General features: G+C 57.1%; 1 protein-coding gene across 2 annotated transcripts; it reads right to left on the reverse strand.

Annotated features, from left to right (window-relative positions):
• Positions 1–15: 15 nt before the first annotated feature.
• prox3 (prospero homeobox 3) lies at positions 16–9,390 on the reverse strand. 2 transcript variants are annotated; one of them, XM_069180272.1, is made up of 5 exons: positions 9,166–9,390; positions 3,595–5,018; positions 3,061–3,168; positions 2,152–2,346; positions 16–846 (listed from the first exon to the last, which is right to left on the reverse strand). In XM_069180272.1, exons 2-5 carry the CDS (start codon positions 4,936–4,938, stop codon positions 661–663), a joined length of 1,833 nt encoding a protein of 610 aa, XP_069036373.1. In that variant the 5' UTR covers positions 4,939–5,018; positions 9,166–9,390; the 3' UTR covers positions 16–660. The 2 variants fall into 2 exon arrangements, with proteins under 2 accessions (XP_069036373.1, XP_069036372.1); XM_069180271.1 differs by lacking the exon at positions 9,166–9,390 and adding an exon at positions 8,100–8,345.
• Positions 9,391–18,799: the final 9,409 nt, after the last annotated feature.

Here is an 18,799-nt window from a genome sequence, read left to right on the forward strand (position 1 = left end):
GGGGGGGGGGAGAAATTAAGGAATGTTGGGTATTCTTTATTATTTAAATCCTGGCAAACGCCAAAAAAAAAGCTTCAAGCAGACGTGGGCGTGCGGCGGAGCGCGGGAGCCGGAGATCGAAGGAACGCGCCATCCGGAACCGCAGCGTGGGTAAGGACACCGATCCCGGACAGCCACGTGTATAATACAGGCCCCCCCCCCCACATATTGAACATCCCGTCAGTTACCACGCCAACCCCACTGCAGAGTCCCCCACCCCCCCTGGGATGTGACCCAGAGCTCCATGCTGCCACCCAGTGGTGAGTGTGGGTATCCCACTTGTGAGGTCGACGTGATAAATGTGTCTTGTGCACTATCGCCCACCACCCCCTGTGTCTTCATGACAGCGTCCGGCTCGCTGGTGCCATTCCTGCAGGGCAGAGTTGCTCGGGACCTGGGGGGGGGAGACTTCGGAGTCAAAGAGGGGGTTCCCCAATGCTGATGCTCGAGGGCAGTTGTGCACTTTCAGTGTCTCGGGGTGTCCCGATGACCTGAGGAGAAGTGGTTGGTCTAATTGGCCTTGCAGAGGTATTTTTGGAGAAGGGGGGGGGTGTTTATTTATTTTTTACGGGGTTGCTGGAGGGGCGGTCCACTTCCTGGAGGGGGCGGGCGGTAGGCCGGTCACTCCCGGCCGAGCTCCTGGGGGCAGCCGGGCGATTTGAAGGCCTCGGGGATCTCGCTGTCCAGCTTGCAGATGACCTTGTAGATGCCCTTCTTCCAGGACGGGTCCCCGTCCCGCCCGCCGCGGATGGCACTGAAGAACTCGCGCAGCGTGACCTCCGCCACCTCCAGGAATCGGCTGGGCACCTGCACTCCCACACACGCACACAGGGGGGCGCTGTTACTCACGGGCACGCCGACCGGCCACCTGCAGAAAGCCTTCTCTCTGACCTCTCTTCCCCTCCCTCATGCTGCCTCACTTTCTCTCGCCGTCAGTGAGCCACTGAAGCCCAGACGCACCCAAGACCCTCAGCATCTATACTGCAATCAGTCTCGGCATCTGTACTGGCGTAGCATGCGTTTCAGTAGCTATACTCATATCAGTACCGGTGTGTTGTGATGATTAATACTGGTATCGGTGTCAGTATCAGTGCTGGTGTCAGTATTGGTGTGTTGTGGTGAACAGGGCTGGTGTCAGTATTGGTGTGTTGTGGTGATGAACAGGGCTGGTGTCAGTATCGGTGTGTTGTGGTGAACAGTGCTGGTGTCAGTATTGGTGTGTTGTGGTGATGAACAGTGCTGGTGTCAGTATCGGTGTGTTGTGGTGAACAGTGCTGGTGTCAGTATCGGTGTGTTGTGGTGATGAACAGGGCTGGTGTCAGTATCTGTGTGTTGTGGTGAACAGTGCTTGTGTCAGTATTGGTGTGTTGTGGTGATGAACAGTGCTGGTGTCAGTATTGGTGTGTTGTGGTGAACAGTGCTGGTGTCAGTATTGGTGTGTTGTGGTGATGAACAGGGCTGGTATCAGTATTGGTGTGTTGTGGTGATGAACAGGGCTGGTGTCAGTATCTGTGTGTTGTGGTGAACAGTGCTGGTGTCAGTATTGGTGTGTTGTGGTGATGAACAGTGCTGGTGTCAGTATTGGTGTGTTGTGGTGATGAACAGTGCTGGTGTCAGTATTGGTGTGTTGTGGTGAGCAGTGCTGGTGTCAGTATTGGTGTGTTGTGGTGAGCAGTGCTGGTGTCAGTATCGGTGTGTTGTGGTGATGAACAGTGCTGGTGTCAGTATCGGTGTGTTGTGGTGATGAACAGTGCTGGTGTCAGTATCGGTGTGTTGTGGTGAGCAGTGCTGGTGTCAGTATCGGTGTGTTGTGGTGATGAACAGGGCTGGTGTCAGTATCGGTGTGTTGTGGTGATGAACAGTGCTGGTGTCAGTATCGGTGTGTTGTGGTGAGCAGTGCTGGTGTCAGTATCGGTGTGTTGTGGTGATGAACAGGGCTGGTGTCAGTATCGGTGTGTTGTGGTGAGCAGGGCTGGTGTCAGTATTGGTGTGTTGTGGTGAGCAGTGCCAGTGTCAGTATTGGTATGTTGTGGTGAGCAGGGCTGCTGTCAGTATCGGTGTGTTGTGATGATTGGAATATTGGCGTTGGTGTACCGCGCCGCTCAGTCTGACCTCGAAGTCGTTGGCCTTGTTGTAGTGCAGGTTGAGGATGCGGAAGAGCTCGGAGTCGCGGCTCATGCTCAGCTTGTCGGGGCTGGCCACGCCCTCGCCCGCCGCCTGCCGCGCAAACTTCTCCATCTGGATGTAGAAGAACTCCCGGAAGTTACTGAACCACTTGATCAGCTGGGAGGTGATGCAGCGATTGAACTGCGGAGAGAGGAGGAGAGCGTGTGAGAGAGGGAGGGAGAGAGAGAGAGAGAGAGGAGAGCATGTGAGAGAGGGAGAGAGAGGAGGAGAGCGTGTGAGAGAGGGAGAGAGAGAGAGGAGGAGAGTGTGTGAGAGAGGGAGAGAGAGGAAGAGAGCGTGTGAGAGAGGGAGAGAGAGGAGGAGAGCGTGTAAGAGAGGGAGATAGAGAGAGAGGAGGAGAGCATGTGAGGGAGAGGAGAGAGAGGAGGAGAGCATGTGAGGGAGAGGAGAGAGAGGAGGAGAGCGTGTGAGAGAGGGGGAGAGAGAGGAGGAGAGCGTGTGAGAGAGGGGGATAGAGAGAGGAGTAGAGCATGTGAGGGAGAGGAGAGAGAGGAGGAGAGCGTGAGAGAGGGAGAGAGAGAGGAGGAGAGCGTGAGAGAGGGAGAGAGAGAGGAGGAGAGCGTGAGAGAGGGAGAGAGAGAGGAGGAGAGCATGTGAGGGAGACGAGAGAGAGAGAGGAGGAGAGCGTGTGTGAGAGAGGGAGAGAGGAGGAGAGTGTGTGAGAGAGGGAGAGAGGAGGAGAGTGTGTGAGAGAGGAGAGAGGAGGAGAGCGTGTGAGAGAGAGAGAGAGAGAGGAGAGAGGAGGAGAGCGTGTGAGAGAGAGAGAGAGAGGAGGAGAGCGTGAGAGAGAGGGAGAGAGAGAGGAGAAGAGCGAGGGCGTGGAGGGCTCTGTACCTTGACGTCGGGGAAGTAGGTCTTGAGCGTGTTGGAGCTGGGGTAGCGGCAGTAGAAGAACATGAGCTTGGCCTTCTTCAGGTGGCTGGGGGACAGCCCCTCCTGCGAGTGGCAGGCCGGTCAAGGAGAAACACGGGGACCGCAGGAGCCCGCTCATCCTGCCCCGAAACTCCTCCCGCCCGGTCCGAGTCCGGCTCGGGTTCGGAACCCCCCCCCCCAAAAGAAATAAGGCGCTATATCCCGGGTATCGAAACCGTACTGACGAATGCGGGGGGGGGTTGCACAGTCTGCGCTGTTTGTCTGGGGGGCCAGCTGGGTTCAACGCCCCTTGAACTTTGGGGGTTCAAGGCCGGCGCAGGAAGCTGCTGGCCGCCCCAAGAGCAAGGGGACAAGCTGAGGGGAACCCCGGGAAGGGTAGGGGCTCCCCAAGGTTGAGAGCTAGGAAACCTTGTTCTGACTGCGATCACCCCCCCACACCCCCCTTACCAACGGTGGAGGGGGTACCCCGCTTCGGACCGCAGCGAAAAAGGATATGGCCGACGAGGTCAGGTAGAGCGTGGGGTCGCCGGGTTCGGGGTACCCGCCGGGCCCCCCGTCCGCCTTCGCCATCTTGGGCGCCGAGCCCTCCAGCGCCCCCAGCAGGTGCAGGGCGGGGTAGGGGCCGTGGGGGGGCGGGGGCGGCGGCGGGGGGGGCAGCAGCTGGCTGAGCTCCAGGAAGGCGTCCGGGGAGAGTCTGTCCTCGCGGGGGGGGGCGGCCGGTGGGGGGGCCGCGGCGCGGGCGGAGGCGAACATCTGCATGGTGTAGTGCAGCAGGGGCAGGGGCAGGGCCGGGGGGAAGGGGGCGCCCAGCAGGGAGGGGGGTTCCTTGCCCTGCGGGGGGGGCGGCGGGGGCAGGAGGCCGCCCGCGGGAGGAGGAGGAGGAGGAGGGGGGTGGGAGTAGAGGGGGTGCCGCGGGGCGCGCGGATCCAGGGACTTCCGCACCACCAGGGGCAGGGCCTCCAGCTGCTCCGCCAGGAAATCCCGCCCCCGGCGCTGCGGCAGGGGGCCCCCCTGGTCCCGGGGGGCCGGGGAGGGGCGTGTCTCAGCGGGCAAGGGGGCGGGGCCGGGCGGCGGCGGCAGCTTCTGATTGGCCGCGTACATCCGGACCACCCCGTCGATCACCTGCGCCACCGCCGCCCCCAGCTCCTCCTTCAGGGCCTCGGCCAGCTTGCTCCCGGGCGGCCTGCTTCCTCCCTGCCCGTCCTCCTCCTCCTCCTCCTCCTCCTCCTCGGAGAAGCGCTCGGCCCCCCTGCCCGCCGGCCCCGCCCCCGGCCCCGCCCCCAGCCCCGCCCCCGGCCCCGCCCTCCCGCTGTGCAGACGCAGCACCTTCTCCTGCAGCTGCAGCAGCTGCTCCCTCACGCTGTCCAGCTGGCTCTTCAGCTCCTGCCTCTCCTGCATCCGCCGCCGGCCCCCCCGGGCCCTCTTCACCCGCCGGCACTGCCGGTACAGCTCCTCCTCTTCCTCGCCCGCTGGGCGGCCCCTCTTGCTCGCCCTGGGGGGGCTCCGGAACAGGGGGCCCCCTCCCTCCTCCTCCTCCTCCTCGTCCTCCTCCTCGTCCTCCTCTTCTCCCACCTCCTCCTCCTCCTCCTCCTGCTCCGACGCCGAGCCTTCCAGACTCTCCTCCGCGGCGCCGCCCTGCTGGAAGCCCCCGGTACTGCAGCTGTGGTGCCCCTCGGTTTTCAGCAGCCGGGAGATGAGGGAGCTGGCGGGCAGGTGGTAGGGGTAGGGGTAGCTCCTCTCCTGGTAAGGCGGGCCCCTGGGGGGGCTCCCATAAAGACGATAGGGGCAGTTCTGGGGCGACTGGGGGCAGGACTGGTTCTCTGTGCAGTCCAGCTCCATCTCTCTCCTGATCCGGATTTGTCTTTTTTTTTTGATGGGAATGAGGTGTCTTCAATCAACTTTTTTTTTTCCTTTTCCTTCTGTTTAAAAATAGAACAAGAGGCAGAGAGATGATTTTAATGGGGGGGCTCTGCACCATGACCCCATCCCACCTCCCAAAATAAACCCCCCTGCTGCCCTGGTTCTCCCAGGACTCCCACGTCCTGCGACATGAGCCTTAGGCTTCTACGTCTACGTCTGGCTGCTGCTGGGTTGGAGCCTGCTCCCTTTTGTGCCTGGTGTTGTGCTGCCCACGCTACCTCTGGGGCAAGGGCCCCCAACACTCCCGATCCAGCCTGTTAAACCAGCTCTCTCGACGGACTGGAGACCGTTTATCACGGCGGTCGGTTTAGCCGGTGACTGCTCAAACAAAGCAGTTGAGAGATTTAGGAACCAAACACGTCGGAGGTACTGGATTGAACGTGAAGCACTGGGGGTTATAGGTCCCCCATCGCAAAATATTAACAAAACCTGCATAGTAGAGAGAGAAACTCGCAAGGAAAGTAAGAGGTTGAGCAGTTGCTTAGTAACCGGCAGGAGTGAGCGCCCAGGCACGCACACACACACACTCCCAGCTCTGGGCTGGATCTCTCTCTCTCCACTTCCTGCGCTTTTATCAGCGCCGACAGCCCTGAACGCTGTTTGTTCAGCGTGTTGACACGGCCGGCAGGCTGCGGTGATTACTGACCCCAGCGGCGGCTCCCTGCGGGCCCCGTGGGGCCGGTCCTGGGAGCGAGGCGGCTGCCCACCCGCCCCACCCTCACTGGTCGCTTCGCCGGGCCCATTCCAGTCACCCCGGGGGTCTCGGTCAGTCGGTCAGACAGTCGGCTTTGCAGCAGTGAGAGACTGCGGTGTTCAGTCAGTTGGCTGTAGCGTTCAAATAGTCAGCCGTGGTGTTCAGCGAGTGGCGTGCAGTCAGCGGGCTGTGGTGTTCAGTGAGTGGCGTGCACTTAGCTGTGGTGTTCAGCGAGTGGCGTGCACTTAGCTGTGATCAGTGAGTGGAGAGCAGTCAGCTCGTTGTGGTGTTCAGTGAGTGGAGTGCAGTCAGCTCGCTGTGGTGTTCAGCGAGTGGCGTGCACTTAGCTGTGGTGTTCAGCGAGTGGAGTGTAGTCAGCTTGCTCTGGTGTTCAGCGAGTGGCGTGCTGTGGTGTTCAGCGAGTGGCGATGCACCAGTCTAGGTCCAGAGCCAGCCTGTGGAGAGCCTGCTGGCAAGAAGCCACTAGCCCCAGTCATAGCCCTGTCTCCCAGTACACTCTCCCTCCTGAACCCTATGTCCAGACAGGCACACCACTGTCCTGGAGAGCCACCAGTCCGGGTCACAGTCTCTGTCTGGTCAGGCCTGAGCTGGGTGTCTGGAGCAGATCTCGCGCTGAGCTCTTCCCCTGATCCGGACGCTGCCCCCTGGTGTCTAGTGTCATTAACTCCCAGAGGCGTCCGATTTACACCACCCACGAGGTTAATTGGTTAATTGGCGGCGGGAGTTTCCCTGGGGCTCCGGCCCGGACAACCTGTACCAGCGATGGGAGGAGCTCTTTCCCTCTGTATTATCGCGAGATTCTGCCAGGTTTCACATCGCGTGCGAAATCACGTCATTTAGCCGGTTTTTTTTATCATACGAATGGCGAGGAAGGGAGCCTTCCTATTATGACAATATGGAGTCCGTTTAAAAAACAACAACAAAAAAACGTTTTCCTCCCAGTTCCCCGCAGGCATGTAGGCGAGGGACGCAGTTAGCAGAAAGGACGTTAGGTGACGTCTGCTTATGCCCGAATTCGCCACAGCCGGGCTGTAAAATCCGCACAACGGGCTCAGACGGTGAGATCGTCAGCGCCTGAAATCTGTCGCCCCTTTCCCGAGTGTACATAAACCCACGTCGCGCCTACTCGTAAACCGTGACGTGTCCAAGCTAGTTGCTAGCCCCCCCTGACCCCCAACACCACCACGGCGTGCGATCTGAAAAGGTAAAACGTCGGGAAAAGCAACCGAAAAGAATCGGATGGGTTCAGTTCGCGGGGCCGCTGTCTGTGTGGAGTCTGCATGTTGTTCGCGTGCATTTCCTCCGGGGGGGGGTCTCCGCATGGTCTCTGGACTGGGGTTTCCTCCCACGGTCTAAGGCCATGCTGGGAGATTCATTCGCTTCTGGGGAAACCGAGTGTTTGTGGGTGGGTGGGTGTCCTGTGATGGACTGGCGTGTCCCGCCCGGGCGGTACGCTGCTTGCTCGCAGGTTTAGACTCCTGGATCAGCCGGTTGGAAACGGGGAGGGAGGGCGGGCCTTTGCGGAGTCTGACAGGAGAGGCGCTTCCGGCTCCAGGGACTCCTCCACGCAGGACAGCGGGCGTCGGTGGGTTGGAGGTTTTAATGATGGAATCGGGAAAAGTCCAGCTCGGGGGTTTGCAGCAGAGGGATGCGCACCTAAGCAGGGCGAACTGAGACTCAAATCAGAGCGGGATCGAAGCCGAGCCGAGCCGAGCCGGTCCGCTCCAGCGCACCCGGCCGGAGACCCAGAGCGATCAGTGATTCCGACACGCGTGGGCTCGATGACTCTTTGCTGGCAGGAGGGGGGCGCAGGGTATGTGTGTGTGTGTGTTTCTGACACGTGAATAAAGATCCCCGAGAGATCGAACTCCCTCGCCTCGCGCTGTCCAGGGGCAGAGCCCGACCCGCGCGCGTGCCGCTCGCTCGCTCGCTGGCGCGAGGGCTGCTGGACCCCGCCGGACACTGACCCCCACTCCCCACACTCCCCCCCCCACGGACCGCCGGCCGGACCGAGCGGAGACCGAGACTAGAGGGCACCCGGAACGCTCCTGTCGACACAAAGAAATAATCAACAACGCCACCGCCAACAACGGACACACAACCCCGAACAAAGTTCTGGCTCGGTCGGAAAACGCCGGAGTTCGGGATCATTAAGAACAGCCCCGAAGCCCGCCTGTCCGTGTTGACACGGGTCCCGATCACTCTCACTCATTACCAACTGCGCGTTCACAGCCGGGGCGCTGCGGACAGATCCACGCACAACCCACGGGCTGAGGAGCCAGACGCCCGCAGCCTGAGAAAGAATTCACACTAAATAACGGCTCGGGTTCTCCCAGTTCTCCCAGTTCTCCCAGCTGCTACTCACTGCTCCGCCGAGCTGGTGCGCAGGACGGGCCGAACTTCTCCAAGCGAGCGGCCGCCCCCCGGCCGGACGAACCGCTGGTGTCCCGTGTCGGGGGAGCAGGATGCCGAGCAGCGCGTCCGCCTCGGTACCCGAATTTCCTGTTTTTGCCCGTCCGGACCGCTCTTCTGTCGCCCTGCTCTCACGCGCCGGAGCACTAGGACAACACCGGCCCGCCCCGCCCCCTCCCGCGGTGACGTCACCCCGGCGGCCCTCCCCACGTGGGGTCCGGAAGGAGCGGAGCCAATCGGAACCCGGCAGCTCTCCAGCCCTAAATCTGATTGGCCCGCTCTCTGCCCCCCCCCTCCCCCTCCCCATACCTCCCCCCCCACCCCCACCGAGAGCCCGTCCTGACCGTGTACAGTATAATCATCCCATTTTAGTATTCATAATCATAGTCTATTAATTTAATTACTTTTTTTTTCCGGGCTGTTATACCGTTTCGCCAGCAGTGCGATTGTGTCTCTTCTGTTGGCAACATGTAGACAGATTTGTATTATTGAAACCCGTCCGTCTCGATCACTTACACGTACCCGTATGTTTCACACGTTATCAGTCTCTCATCTGCTTACATCCAGCCATCGGAAGGCCGGATCGTCGATCAGCCCGGATGGCGTCTGAATTTTTGGGTTTCGGGACAGAAATTAAGAAGGCAGATTCAGTGTTGCCATTCGGGTGAGGGGGGGGGTACTTCGGGCGGGATGAAACTTCTGCTACTAGAACGGCCGACGACGCAAAACATTTACTCCCCACCTCATTAGCGAGAATGAACAGAGGCTCAGGCCTCACCTGACAGGCGGCGAGCGACAGAAGGCAGCGCACCGTCATAAAAACCTGGGCTCTGTGCTGCCCCCTGGCGGACAGATGCGACACCGCCCCCCCCCTCCCCGCCCACTCCGCCGTTAGTCCGACGGGAAGTACCGCAATTGTCCCCTTTCAGGAAAGCAGAAGTGACGATTTCCTCCCGAGCGCCGGTACCAGGAGGGCTCCGGGAGACGAGGTGTCTCTGTGAGAGCGCCGTGTGATTTACCCTGCCCGCGCTGATAACATATCCAGCGTCTCGTCTCGGGAGTCATTGAGGGGAAAGACTTCTGCTTTTGTCTTCCATTCCCACAGTGCAAGGTTTCCACACAAACACCCCCCCCCCCCGCCCCACTTGGCTTGTGTAAATATCAGCCTTTTTAACAAGGCCAGGCTCTTTGAGACAGAGTGTCGTTGTGTGTTTGCTGTGCTCCTCTGTGTGCCTGGTGTTGTGTGTTTGCTGTGCTCCTCTGAGTGCCCGGTGTTGTGTGTTTGCTGTGCTCCCCTGTGTGCCCGGTGTTGTGTGTTTGCTGTGCTCCTCTGTGTGCCCGGTGTTGTGTGTTTGCTGTGCTCCCCTGTGTGCCCGGTGTTGTGTGTTTGCTGTGCTCCCCTGTGTGCCCGGTGTTGTGTGTTTGCTGTGCTCCCCTGTGTGCCCGGTGTTGTGTGTTTGCTGTGCTCCCCTGTGTGCATGGTGTTGTGTGTTTGCTGTGCTCCTCTGTGTGCCCGGTGTTGTGTGTTTGCTGTGCTCCTCTGTGTGCCCGGTGTTGTGTGTTTGCTGTGCTCCCCTGTGTGCCCGGTGTTGTGTGTTTGCTGTGCTCCTCTGTGTGCCCGGTGTTGTGTGTTTGCTGTGCTCCTCTGTGTGCCCGGTGTTGTGTGTTTGCTGTGCTCCTCTGTGTGCCCGGTGTTGTGTGTTTGCTGTGCTCCTCTGTGTGCCCGGTGTTGTGTGTTTGCTGTGCTCCCCTGTGTGCCCGGTGTTGTGTGTTTGCTGTGCTCCTCTGAGTGCCCGGTGTTGTGTGTTTGCTGTGCTCCTCTGTGTGCCCGGTGTTGTGTGTTTGCTGTGCTCCCCTGTGTGCCCGGTGTTGTGTGTTTGCTGTGCTCCCCTGTGTGCATGGTGTTGTGTGTTTGCTGTGCTCCCCTGTGTGCATGGTGTTGTGTGTTTGCTGTGCTCCCCTGTGTGCCCGGTGTTGTGTGTTTGCTGTGCTCCCCTGTGTGCCCGGTGTTGTGTGTTTGCTGTGCTCCTCTGTGTGCCCGGTGTTGTGTGTTTGCTGTGCTCCTCTGTGTGCCCGGTGTTGTGTGTTTGCTGTGCTCCCCTGTGTGCCCGGTGTTGTGTGTTTGCTGTGCTCCTCTGTGTGCCCAGTGTTGTGTGTTTGCTGTGCTCCTCTGAGTGCCCGGTGTTGTGTGTTTGCTGTGCTCCCCTGTGTGCATGGTGTTGTGTGTTTGCTGTGCTCCTCTGTGTGCCCGGTGTTGTGTGTTTGCTGTGCTCCCCTGTGTGCCCGGTGTTGTGTGTTTGCTGTGCTCCCCTGTGTGCATGGTGTTGTGTGTTTGCTGTGCTCCTCTGTGTGCCCGGTGTTGTGTGTTTGCTGTGCTCCCCTGTGTGCCCGGTGTTGTGTGTTTGCTGTGTGCCCGGTGTTGTGTGTTTGCTGTGCTCCTCTGAGTGCCCGGTGTTGTGTGTTTGCTGTGCTCCCCTGTGTGCCCGGTGTTGTGTGTTTGCTGTGCTCCCCTGTGTGCCCGGTGTTGTGTGTTTGCTGTGCTCCTCTGAGTGCCCGGTGTTGTGTGTTTGCTGTGCTCCCCTGTGTGCCCGGTGTTGTGAGTTTGCTGTTCTCCCCTGTGTGCCCGGTGTTGTGTGTTTGCTGTGCTCCTCTGTGTGCCCGGTGTTGTGTGTTTGCTGTGCTCCCCTGTGTGCCCGGTGTTGTGTGTTTGCTGTGTGCCCGGTGTTGTGTGTTTGCTGTGCTCCTCTGTGTGCCTGGTGTTGTGTGTTTGCTGTGCTCCCCTGTGTGCCCGGTGTTGTGTGTTTGCTGTGCTCCCCTGTGTGCCCGGTGTAGTGTGTTTGCTGTGCTCCCCTGTGTGCCCGGTGTTGTGTGTTTGCTGTACTCCTCTGTGTGCCCGGTGTTGTGTGTGAGAAACATGCTTCTCTGCAGCGTGCGGGGCCTCAGGAGGGCTGGGGGTGATGTCACCGCCCTGCGTGTGCCCTTTGTGACTGGGGCAGTGTGGGCCAGGGAGCTTGGGTGCTGCTGGTGCTGCTGCTGCTGGGGAGGGGAGGGCTGGGGGCTGTTGTGCTTGATCAGCGAGACCCGTGTCAGCTCCTGCATCCTGTGACACACACGCACACTCATCGCACAGGGGAAGGTGGTGGGAGGGGAGAAACTGAGGCACCCCATTCATGAGATAATCCCCCAGCACAGTGACACTGCCCCCCTTTCCTTCTGACACAGCAGGTCTACACAGAGAGATTAGAGAGGGAGAGAGACGCCCAGAGATCGCTATCTGGCTCGCAGGACCACAAGAAAGGATCACACAACTAAAGCACTCCCTCCATCCAGTTTCTGACCTCTGTCTCCAGCACAGCGTCGCTGGGGGGGAGCTGGACGCCATCCCAGCAACCCACAGGCGCAAGGCAGGGTACCCCCCTGGACAGGACGCCAGTCCATCACAGGACACACACACACACACTCGCGCCAGGGCCAGTTTTCCCAGCAGTCCGTTAACCTCCCAGCATGTCTTTGGGCTGTCTGGGAGGAAACCCGCACAAACGGATGGAGAGCATGCAAACTCCACACAGACAGCACCCAGGGGCCCCAGCGCCGTGTGCACTGCGCCAGCAGGCCGTCTGTCACGCGTTGAGTGTCTGCGTGGCCACATCACTGGATATTACTGGGTTTGCCGAGCTCTGTATCCGGTGACCCCACACTCAGTATTGACCCCTGACAGCCCGTGGATCTCTAACTAGCGGTATGCGCACGGCTTGTTTTCTAATTGGAATGGTTATCTTCACTGAACCTGGCAGAGATCACGCCCAGGCTTTTACAGTTGGAATCCGATTGGAATAACCCAGATGGAAAAGCTCGTGAAAGGCTTTTGAGAGCAGGATATGCCAGGAGATGTTTCCATTAGGGTGCACTTGACCATGGGTTTTAAACAGCAGAGAGACTGGGGGAGGGGAGAGACTGGAGCTCTGTCAGAATCTGATGCACTGGCTCACTTGCACACTGAATCATTGACACACTGAATCATTGACACACTGAATCACTGAATCACTGACACACTGAATCACTGATTCACTGATTCACTGAATTACTGACACACTGAATCACCGACTCACTGACACACTGAATTACTGACTCACTGACACACTGAATCACTGACACAGTGAAGGATTGACACACTGACACACCGAATCACTGACTCACTGACACACTGAATCACTGAATCGCTGGCACACTGAATCACCGACTCACTGACACACTGAATCACTGACACAGTGAAGGATAGACACACTGACACACCGAATCACTGACTCGCTGACACACTGAATCACTGACACACTGAATCACTGACACACTGACCCACTCAGTCACTGACAGTGAATGAGACCGTACAGGGGCAGGACCAGGGAGGAGCGATCCCGATCGGTGCCAGGTAAGGACACAAAGAGTCCGGTGGCATTTGACCTATTTTACCTCTGTCGGCTCGTAATAGCTGCCAGATCTCCACCCACAATCCTCCTCCACCAGCACCGAGCACAGTCCCACGATGCTTTGCTCCGGACCAGGTTGGCCGCTGGGAGGGGAGGTGTAAGGTGCAGGGAGGGGGGAGGGGGTGGGGGGCACATTGCACAATCTGTTCTGGATCGTGACAGTGGTTCCCACAGTTACTCAGGTTACCTGACAGTTTGCCCTCCCCCCCCCCCCCGCAGGAATACCCACCCTAGGCTGCTGATAACAGCCTCCGCAGGACTGTGAGAACCCAAGGCCCTGCCACTCCAGCCAAGAGGGAAGAGTGTGCTGGAGGAAACAGCCCAGCGCCTGAGTGACACGAAAGAGGAACTGCAGGGAGAGAGGAGGCGTGGGCAGCCGTTCAAGGCTGCGATTCCCGGATTCATCGACCCCCTTCCTCGTCGGATCTCGGAACGGTGGCGGCTGCCCTTCGGAAAACCCGTAACCAGGGCTGGGAAGGGTGGGTAAGTCATGGGGCGTACAGGGCGCCCTTCTGCCCCCTCTCCTGGAGACTGGGGAGAGGGAGGGATTAATATTAGCCGGCAGGTAATTGATTAAGTGGCGGATATTGCAGACAGACGGGTGAAGGTTTTGCAGCTTCTGCGCTGTGCAGCTCCCGCCGGTGTAGCAGAAGGAGCCCGGAGGACGTCGTGTCTCTGCTCTCCTCGGCACTGGAAGAACCCTTTACCTGCGCACGCAGGACCGCGGGCCCCCTGCTGGACAGAGAGCACCAACGGGGCGCGAGCCGTCCGTCGGGCTGGACGTCGGGGGCCTGGGTTTCTCCTGTTCGAACCGTGGGCCAGGACAGCGCGCGGCGCGGACTCGAGGAGGGGGGGACCAGCGAGCCGGAGAGCCAGCCAGGCGCGCCCAGTGTTCCTGGCTCCCTTCCGGACAGCACAACAACTCCTGTCCACCCCCCACCCCCCCCCAGCCCTTCGCCAGATTGTCATGGAAACCCTGCAGGAAACTGGAGCAGAGCGCACTCCACACAAAGAGGCAGGATGAGTCTGGCTGGCCCTTGAAATGTTTCACTGTACGGCTCTCGCAGTGGCTAATGGGATTTTTTTTGTCTGAAAATGACATTATTTACCCGTATGAATTTTTTTTTTTAGTATATCCCCCCCCCCCAACTGAGGAACAAATCAGGCATGTGGGCACAGGTCGTAGGCACGTGGGGGAGAGAACAGTGTAGCACCAGGCACAATATAGCCAGCAGCTGTATCTCCCTGCAGCCCCACTGGAGCCCAGCAGTGTGAGCCTGGCCAGTACCTGGAGGGGAGACTCCTGGGAGAGCTGAGGCTGCTGCTGGAAGAGGTGTGAGTGGGGCCAGCAGGGGGCGCTCACCCTGCGGTCTGTGTGGGTCCTGATGCCCCAGTATAGTGACGGGGGACACTAGACTGTAAACAGGCGCCGTCCTTCAGATGAGACGTCAAACCGAGGTCCTGACTCTCTGTGCTCATTAAAAACCCCAGGGTGTTTCTCGAGAAGAGTAGGGGTGTTACCCCGGTGTCCTGGCCAAATTTGCCCCCTGGCCTTTACCCATCATGGCCTCCTAATAACCCCCCTCTCTGAACTGGCTCCATCACTCTGCTCTCCTCCCCACTGGGAGCTGGGGTGTGGGGAGCGGACTGGCGCCTCATCCAGGTGGGGGTACACACTGCTGGGATAAATAAGTGCAGGACCAACATGAACTTCTCATAGAGCTTCTCCTGGTTTAGACAGGCTCGGGCGGCGCTGTTAAGTGGTGGGGGTGAGGGGAGATCCGCTGACCCGAATAACGTGCCCTGGGGAGAGGGCGTCTGAGGGTCAGGGGTCAGGGGTCGCGAGAGGGGGAGAGGAGACGAGGCTCAGAACCGGCTGGATGTCCCGTCTCGTGGCGTCAGGAACAAAGGGAGAGGGGCCCGTTGTTTTAGTGGCTCTGGTGTTGGTTTAGGTGCAATGAAACAACAGACTGGTAAGGAGCTGAGGCTGAGAGGCTGAGAGAGAGGAGAGAGAGAGGAGTGGTGGAGAGGAGAGAGAGGGGTGATGATGGAGGGAGAGGAGAGGGAGGGGTTTTTGAGAGAGAGGGATGATGATGGCGGGAGAGGAGAGAGAGGGGTATCGGAGAGAGGGATGATGATGGAGGGAGAGGAGAGAGAGGGATGATGATGGAGGGAGAGGAGAGAGAGGGGTGACAGAGGAAGAGGAGAGAGAGAACCCCAGTGTGTCCGAGAGAGAACGAGGGAGGGAGAGGGGATCGTTGTGCTGTGAGTGTTTGGCCATTGATCTCACCTCGTGTGGACTGAGAGAGTGGGGAGAGAGAGAGAGAGGCCAGCCTCCGGCAAGGGCACGGAGACACGGGAACGCAGGGGGCAGGAGGCAGGAGGCTGGCCTGAGGGCAGAGAGAGGGAGGGAACAGAGCCCAACCTGACCCAGACTCTGAGAGCCCGTCCTGTCACCCTGGGCAGCACAGACACTGGACAGTACAGGGCCCAGGCATCTACTGTAGGATTGCGTGACAGGATGTGTGTGCAGTTATATCTGTGGGTGGTGGTGAGTGCGTAGCTATGCGTGTGACTGTGGATGTGTAGCTTTAAGTCTTAAAATGATAAGGTTGTTAGCACACCATAGGCCAAATTGCAGCTTATTTACACTGTTTCCCTCTATCAACCTGAATGTGCTGCTGTCTTTTCACCTCTGAGGTCACCTAGAGAAGAACAAAACAGGAACGTGTTTCTGTGATCATTATCTTTCTGTGAGTCTGCCAAGGTCCCCATTGATGTGTGTGGCTGTAGCTGTGTGTGACAGTATTTGTGTCTGTGTGTGTAGATGTATCGGTCTGACTGTGTGTGATAGCTGTAAACCTGTGTGTGTAGTTGTAGCTGTATGATGGTGAATACAGCTGTAAACCTGTGTGTGTAGCTGTATCTGTATGATGGTGATTGTGAGTCTGTGTGTGACAGTGAGCATATCTGTAAATCTGTGTGTAGCTGTATGATAGTGACTGTGAGTCTGTGTGTTACGGGGAATGTAGCTGTAAATTTGTGTAGGTAGTTGTAGCTGTGTGTCAGTGTGTGATGGTGACTGTATGCTGTGACAGATACAACTACACACACACAACTACAGCACGCAGACTTTCAACTGTAGTCTCTGTGTGACTGTAGCTGTGTGTCTGTGTATGACAGTGAATCTAACTGCGGGTCTGTGTGTGCAGTAGCAGCCTGGGTCTGTGTGTGCCAGTACCTGCATGAGACTGAATCCATTAAAATGCTAAAAACAGCAGCAGTGATGTGAGATGACAGAGGTGTCTCCTGTCCTAATGACAGCCATTACTCTGTGCTGCAGATAATGACATGATCACAACTTTACTAGTTTTACTTTGCAAAAGCACTTTTCATCTCCCATATTTATCGCTCTCTTAAGGGAAAAAAAAACCAAAGCAAATTGGGCTTCAGAGCTGAAGTGCAAGAAACTCTTCTGAACCAGCAGGGATTGCACTGTAAAATTGAATAGTACGATGTCTGAACTAAGATAAGTTGGCTCTTTAACCCTGCCTCCTAATTAACATTCGCAGCCACCAGAAAGTCCGTGTATCTGTGTGCACGATCTGTGTGTGTATCTATTTGGGTTTTTGTGCATGTATGCGCTTCTGTGTATTTTTGCGCAAGTGTGTGTTTTTCTGTGCATGTGTTTGTTTGCACGTCTGGGTGCTTTATTTGTGAATACATGCCTCTGGGTGTGAATTTGTCTGCAATATTCTGTGCGTGTGCGCATGTATTTGTGTTTGTGTGTGGGCTTTTTTGTGTGCATGCACACATCGGCGTGCGTACGTTCCTGAGGTATTAGCACAGTGTCTGTGAAAATCTCCTCTTCCAGGCCAGTCTTCAGTCTTCAGTCTTCAGTCTTCAGTCTTCAGTCTTCAGTCTTCAGTCTTCAGTCTTCAGTCTTCAGTCTTCAGTCTTCACTTTCGGGATCTGTCCCACGAGATTTGGTCACATTTGGTGCTGGTGAGGGGTGGGTGGGTAAGCACCTGGAAAACTCCGGCAGTTGAGGTTGGGGGTGGGGGTGGGGGTGGGGGGGAATCACCTGGCTGCATCGTGGGGTCACGGCTGAGAAAGAGGGGGTTCAGCAGCAGTGTGGGGGTTCAGAGAAGGCCTGGGGTTGCCTGCCCTTATCTTAAAGAAACTCCAAGTGTGTGTGTGTGTGTGTGTTAACTGCACATGCATTAGCTCAGTGTGTGTGTGTGTGTTTCTTCCAAGCGGTGTGTAAGCACAGCCCGATCTCTGTAGGCACCCCCCCCTTTTTCCAGAACAAACAGCGCCCCTCTCCTGTGCTGTGAACCCCTTGCTTCTCCCAGCGTCTGAGAGCCATCAGCGGCCGCACACACGCGCAGCCACTCCACACCGCCGCGCAGAGCGCAATTATCTCCCCGACAATGGCACTATTAACGCTGGAGTGCCATCACATAATTGGCTGGGGTCTGTGCGCGTACCGAGACGCAGGGAGCATACTAATGCACTTCGCTGCTCCGGCAGACTGTGTGTGTGTGTGTGTGTGTGTGTGTGTGGCACCTGGGCTGCAGTCCCACCAGGCCAGCGTACGTATAGAGCACAGGCTGGCAGGCACCGTGACCCTTGACCCCTGGTGGGACGTGGGGCTGGTTGCTCCGAGACCCAGAACATTGAAAGGGATCCAGCGCCAGGATTTTTGGGGTATTTGGGACCCCATGACGCCCAAACCCACCCCCTGCTCCCCCTTCCCTACCTCTCGGACTCCGGACTTTTTTTATTTTTTGGATAAATAAATGGGCGAATGAGATCCATGGTTCGACAGATGGGGGATTGGCGTCACCAAATTGGTGGTGCGTCTTTTTTTTTTTTTTTTTACACAAAGAGTGGTGGGGGCATGGAACAAGCTCCATATGGAACAAGCTGAGGGAGCGTTCTGGGTGGCTGGGGCAGTGTTCAGAGAGAAAGAGAGAGAGGTCGTTGTGGCTGTTTCTGGAAACAAACAGGGGGCGGGGGATTGATCCTGCTGGATGCTGGTGTAATCTGCACGGAGTGACTCCCAGAAGCCCCTGCTGGCGCTGGTACACAGGCTTGTTGGAAGAAGATGGACTTCCTGTTTCTGGCTCTGCAGTCCGTTTTATAGGCTCGTTGCGCTCTGAGCTGCCGCCCGAACATCTGTCACAGCTGCTGGTCCTGAAGCAGGAGGGCCACTCTCCTCACAGCGAGACACAGCAGGGTGGGCTTGCTCTGGCCATGAGCTTGTAGAGAACAGACAGGCGCCCACAGTAAAACAAACACCAAAAACAAATACACACACACCCTGTCCTATATATACACAATACACACACACCCACTGTCACATATATACCCACTACACACACACCCAGTCACATATATACAAAATACACACACCCAGTGTCGCATATATACCCACTACACACACATTGTCCTGTTCATACACAATACACACACACTGTCACATATATACACAATACATACACATTGTCCTGCAGATACCCACTGTTCTATATATATACATATTATATACACATCCACTATACTATACACACACACACCCACTGTCCCATATATACACAACACACACACACACCCACTGTCACATATATATCCACTACACACACATTGTCCTGTTCATACACAATACACACACACTGTCACATATATACCAACTACACACACACACCCACTGTCACATATATACACAATACATGCAGCTACCCACTGTGCTATATATACATATTATATACACATCCACTATACTATATATATATACACACACACATACACAATACACACACCCACTGTCCCATATTGACACAATACACACAATTACTTAATTAGTTCAATTAGGGGCTTCATTAGTCCAGGTAATTAACATCTACACCCTCTTATGACAGAATGCTATAATCCCTGAAGCAGTAGGGCCTGGAATACGGTATGGTTATATTGATATTGATATAAGTAACATTGTTTTAAGGTTGGTTATTATTACTTCTACGACTGCATCTATGTGTCGGAGGGCTTAAGCTGTTAGTGCTTATGGCGAGTGTTGCCATCATTTCCAATAGCTTAATTTCCTTGGATGCAAACAGAGCCACTGAGTTAACAGAACTGTATGACAAGACTGCCCCCTGGTGGACAA

The sequence above is a fragment of the Lepisosteus oculatus genome, chromosome 18 (assembly GCF_040954835.1).
Source record: "Lepisosteus oculatus isolate fLepOcu1 chromosome 18, fLepOcu1.hap2, whole genome shotgun sequence".
NCBI lineage: Eukaryota > Metazoa > Chordata > Actinopteri > Semionotiformes > Lepisosteidae > Lepisosteus > Lepisosteus oculatus.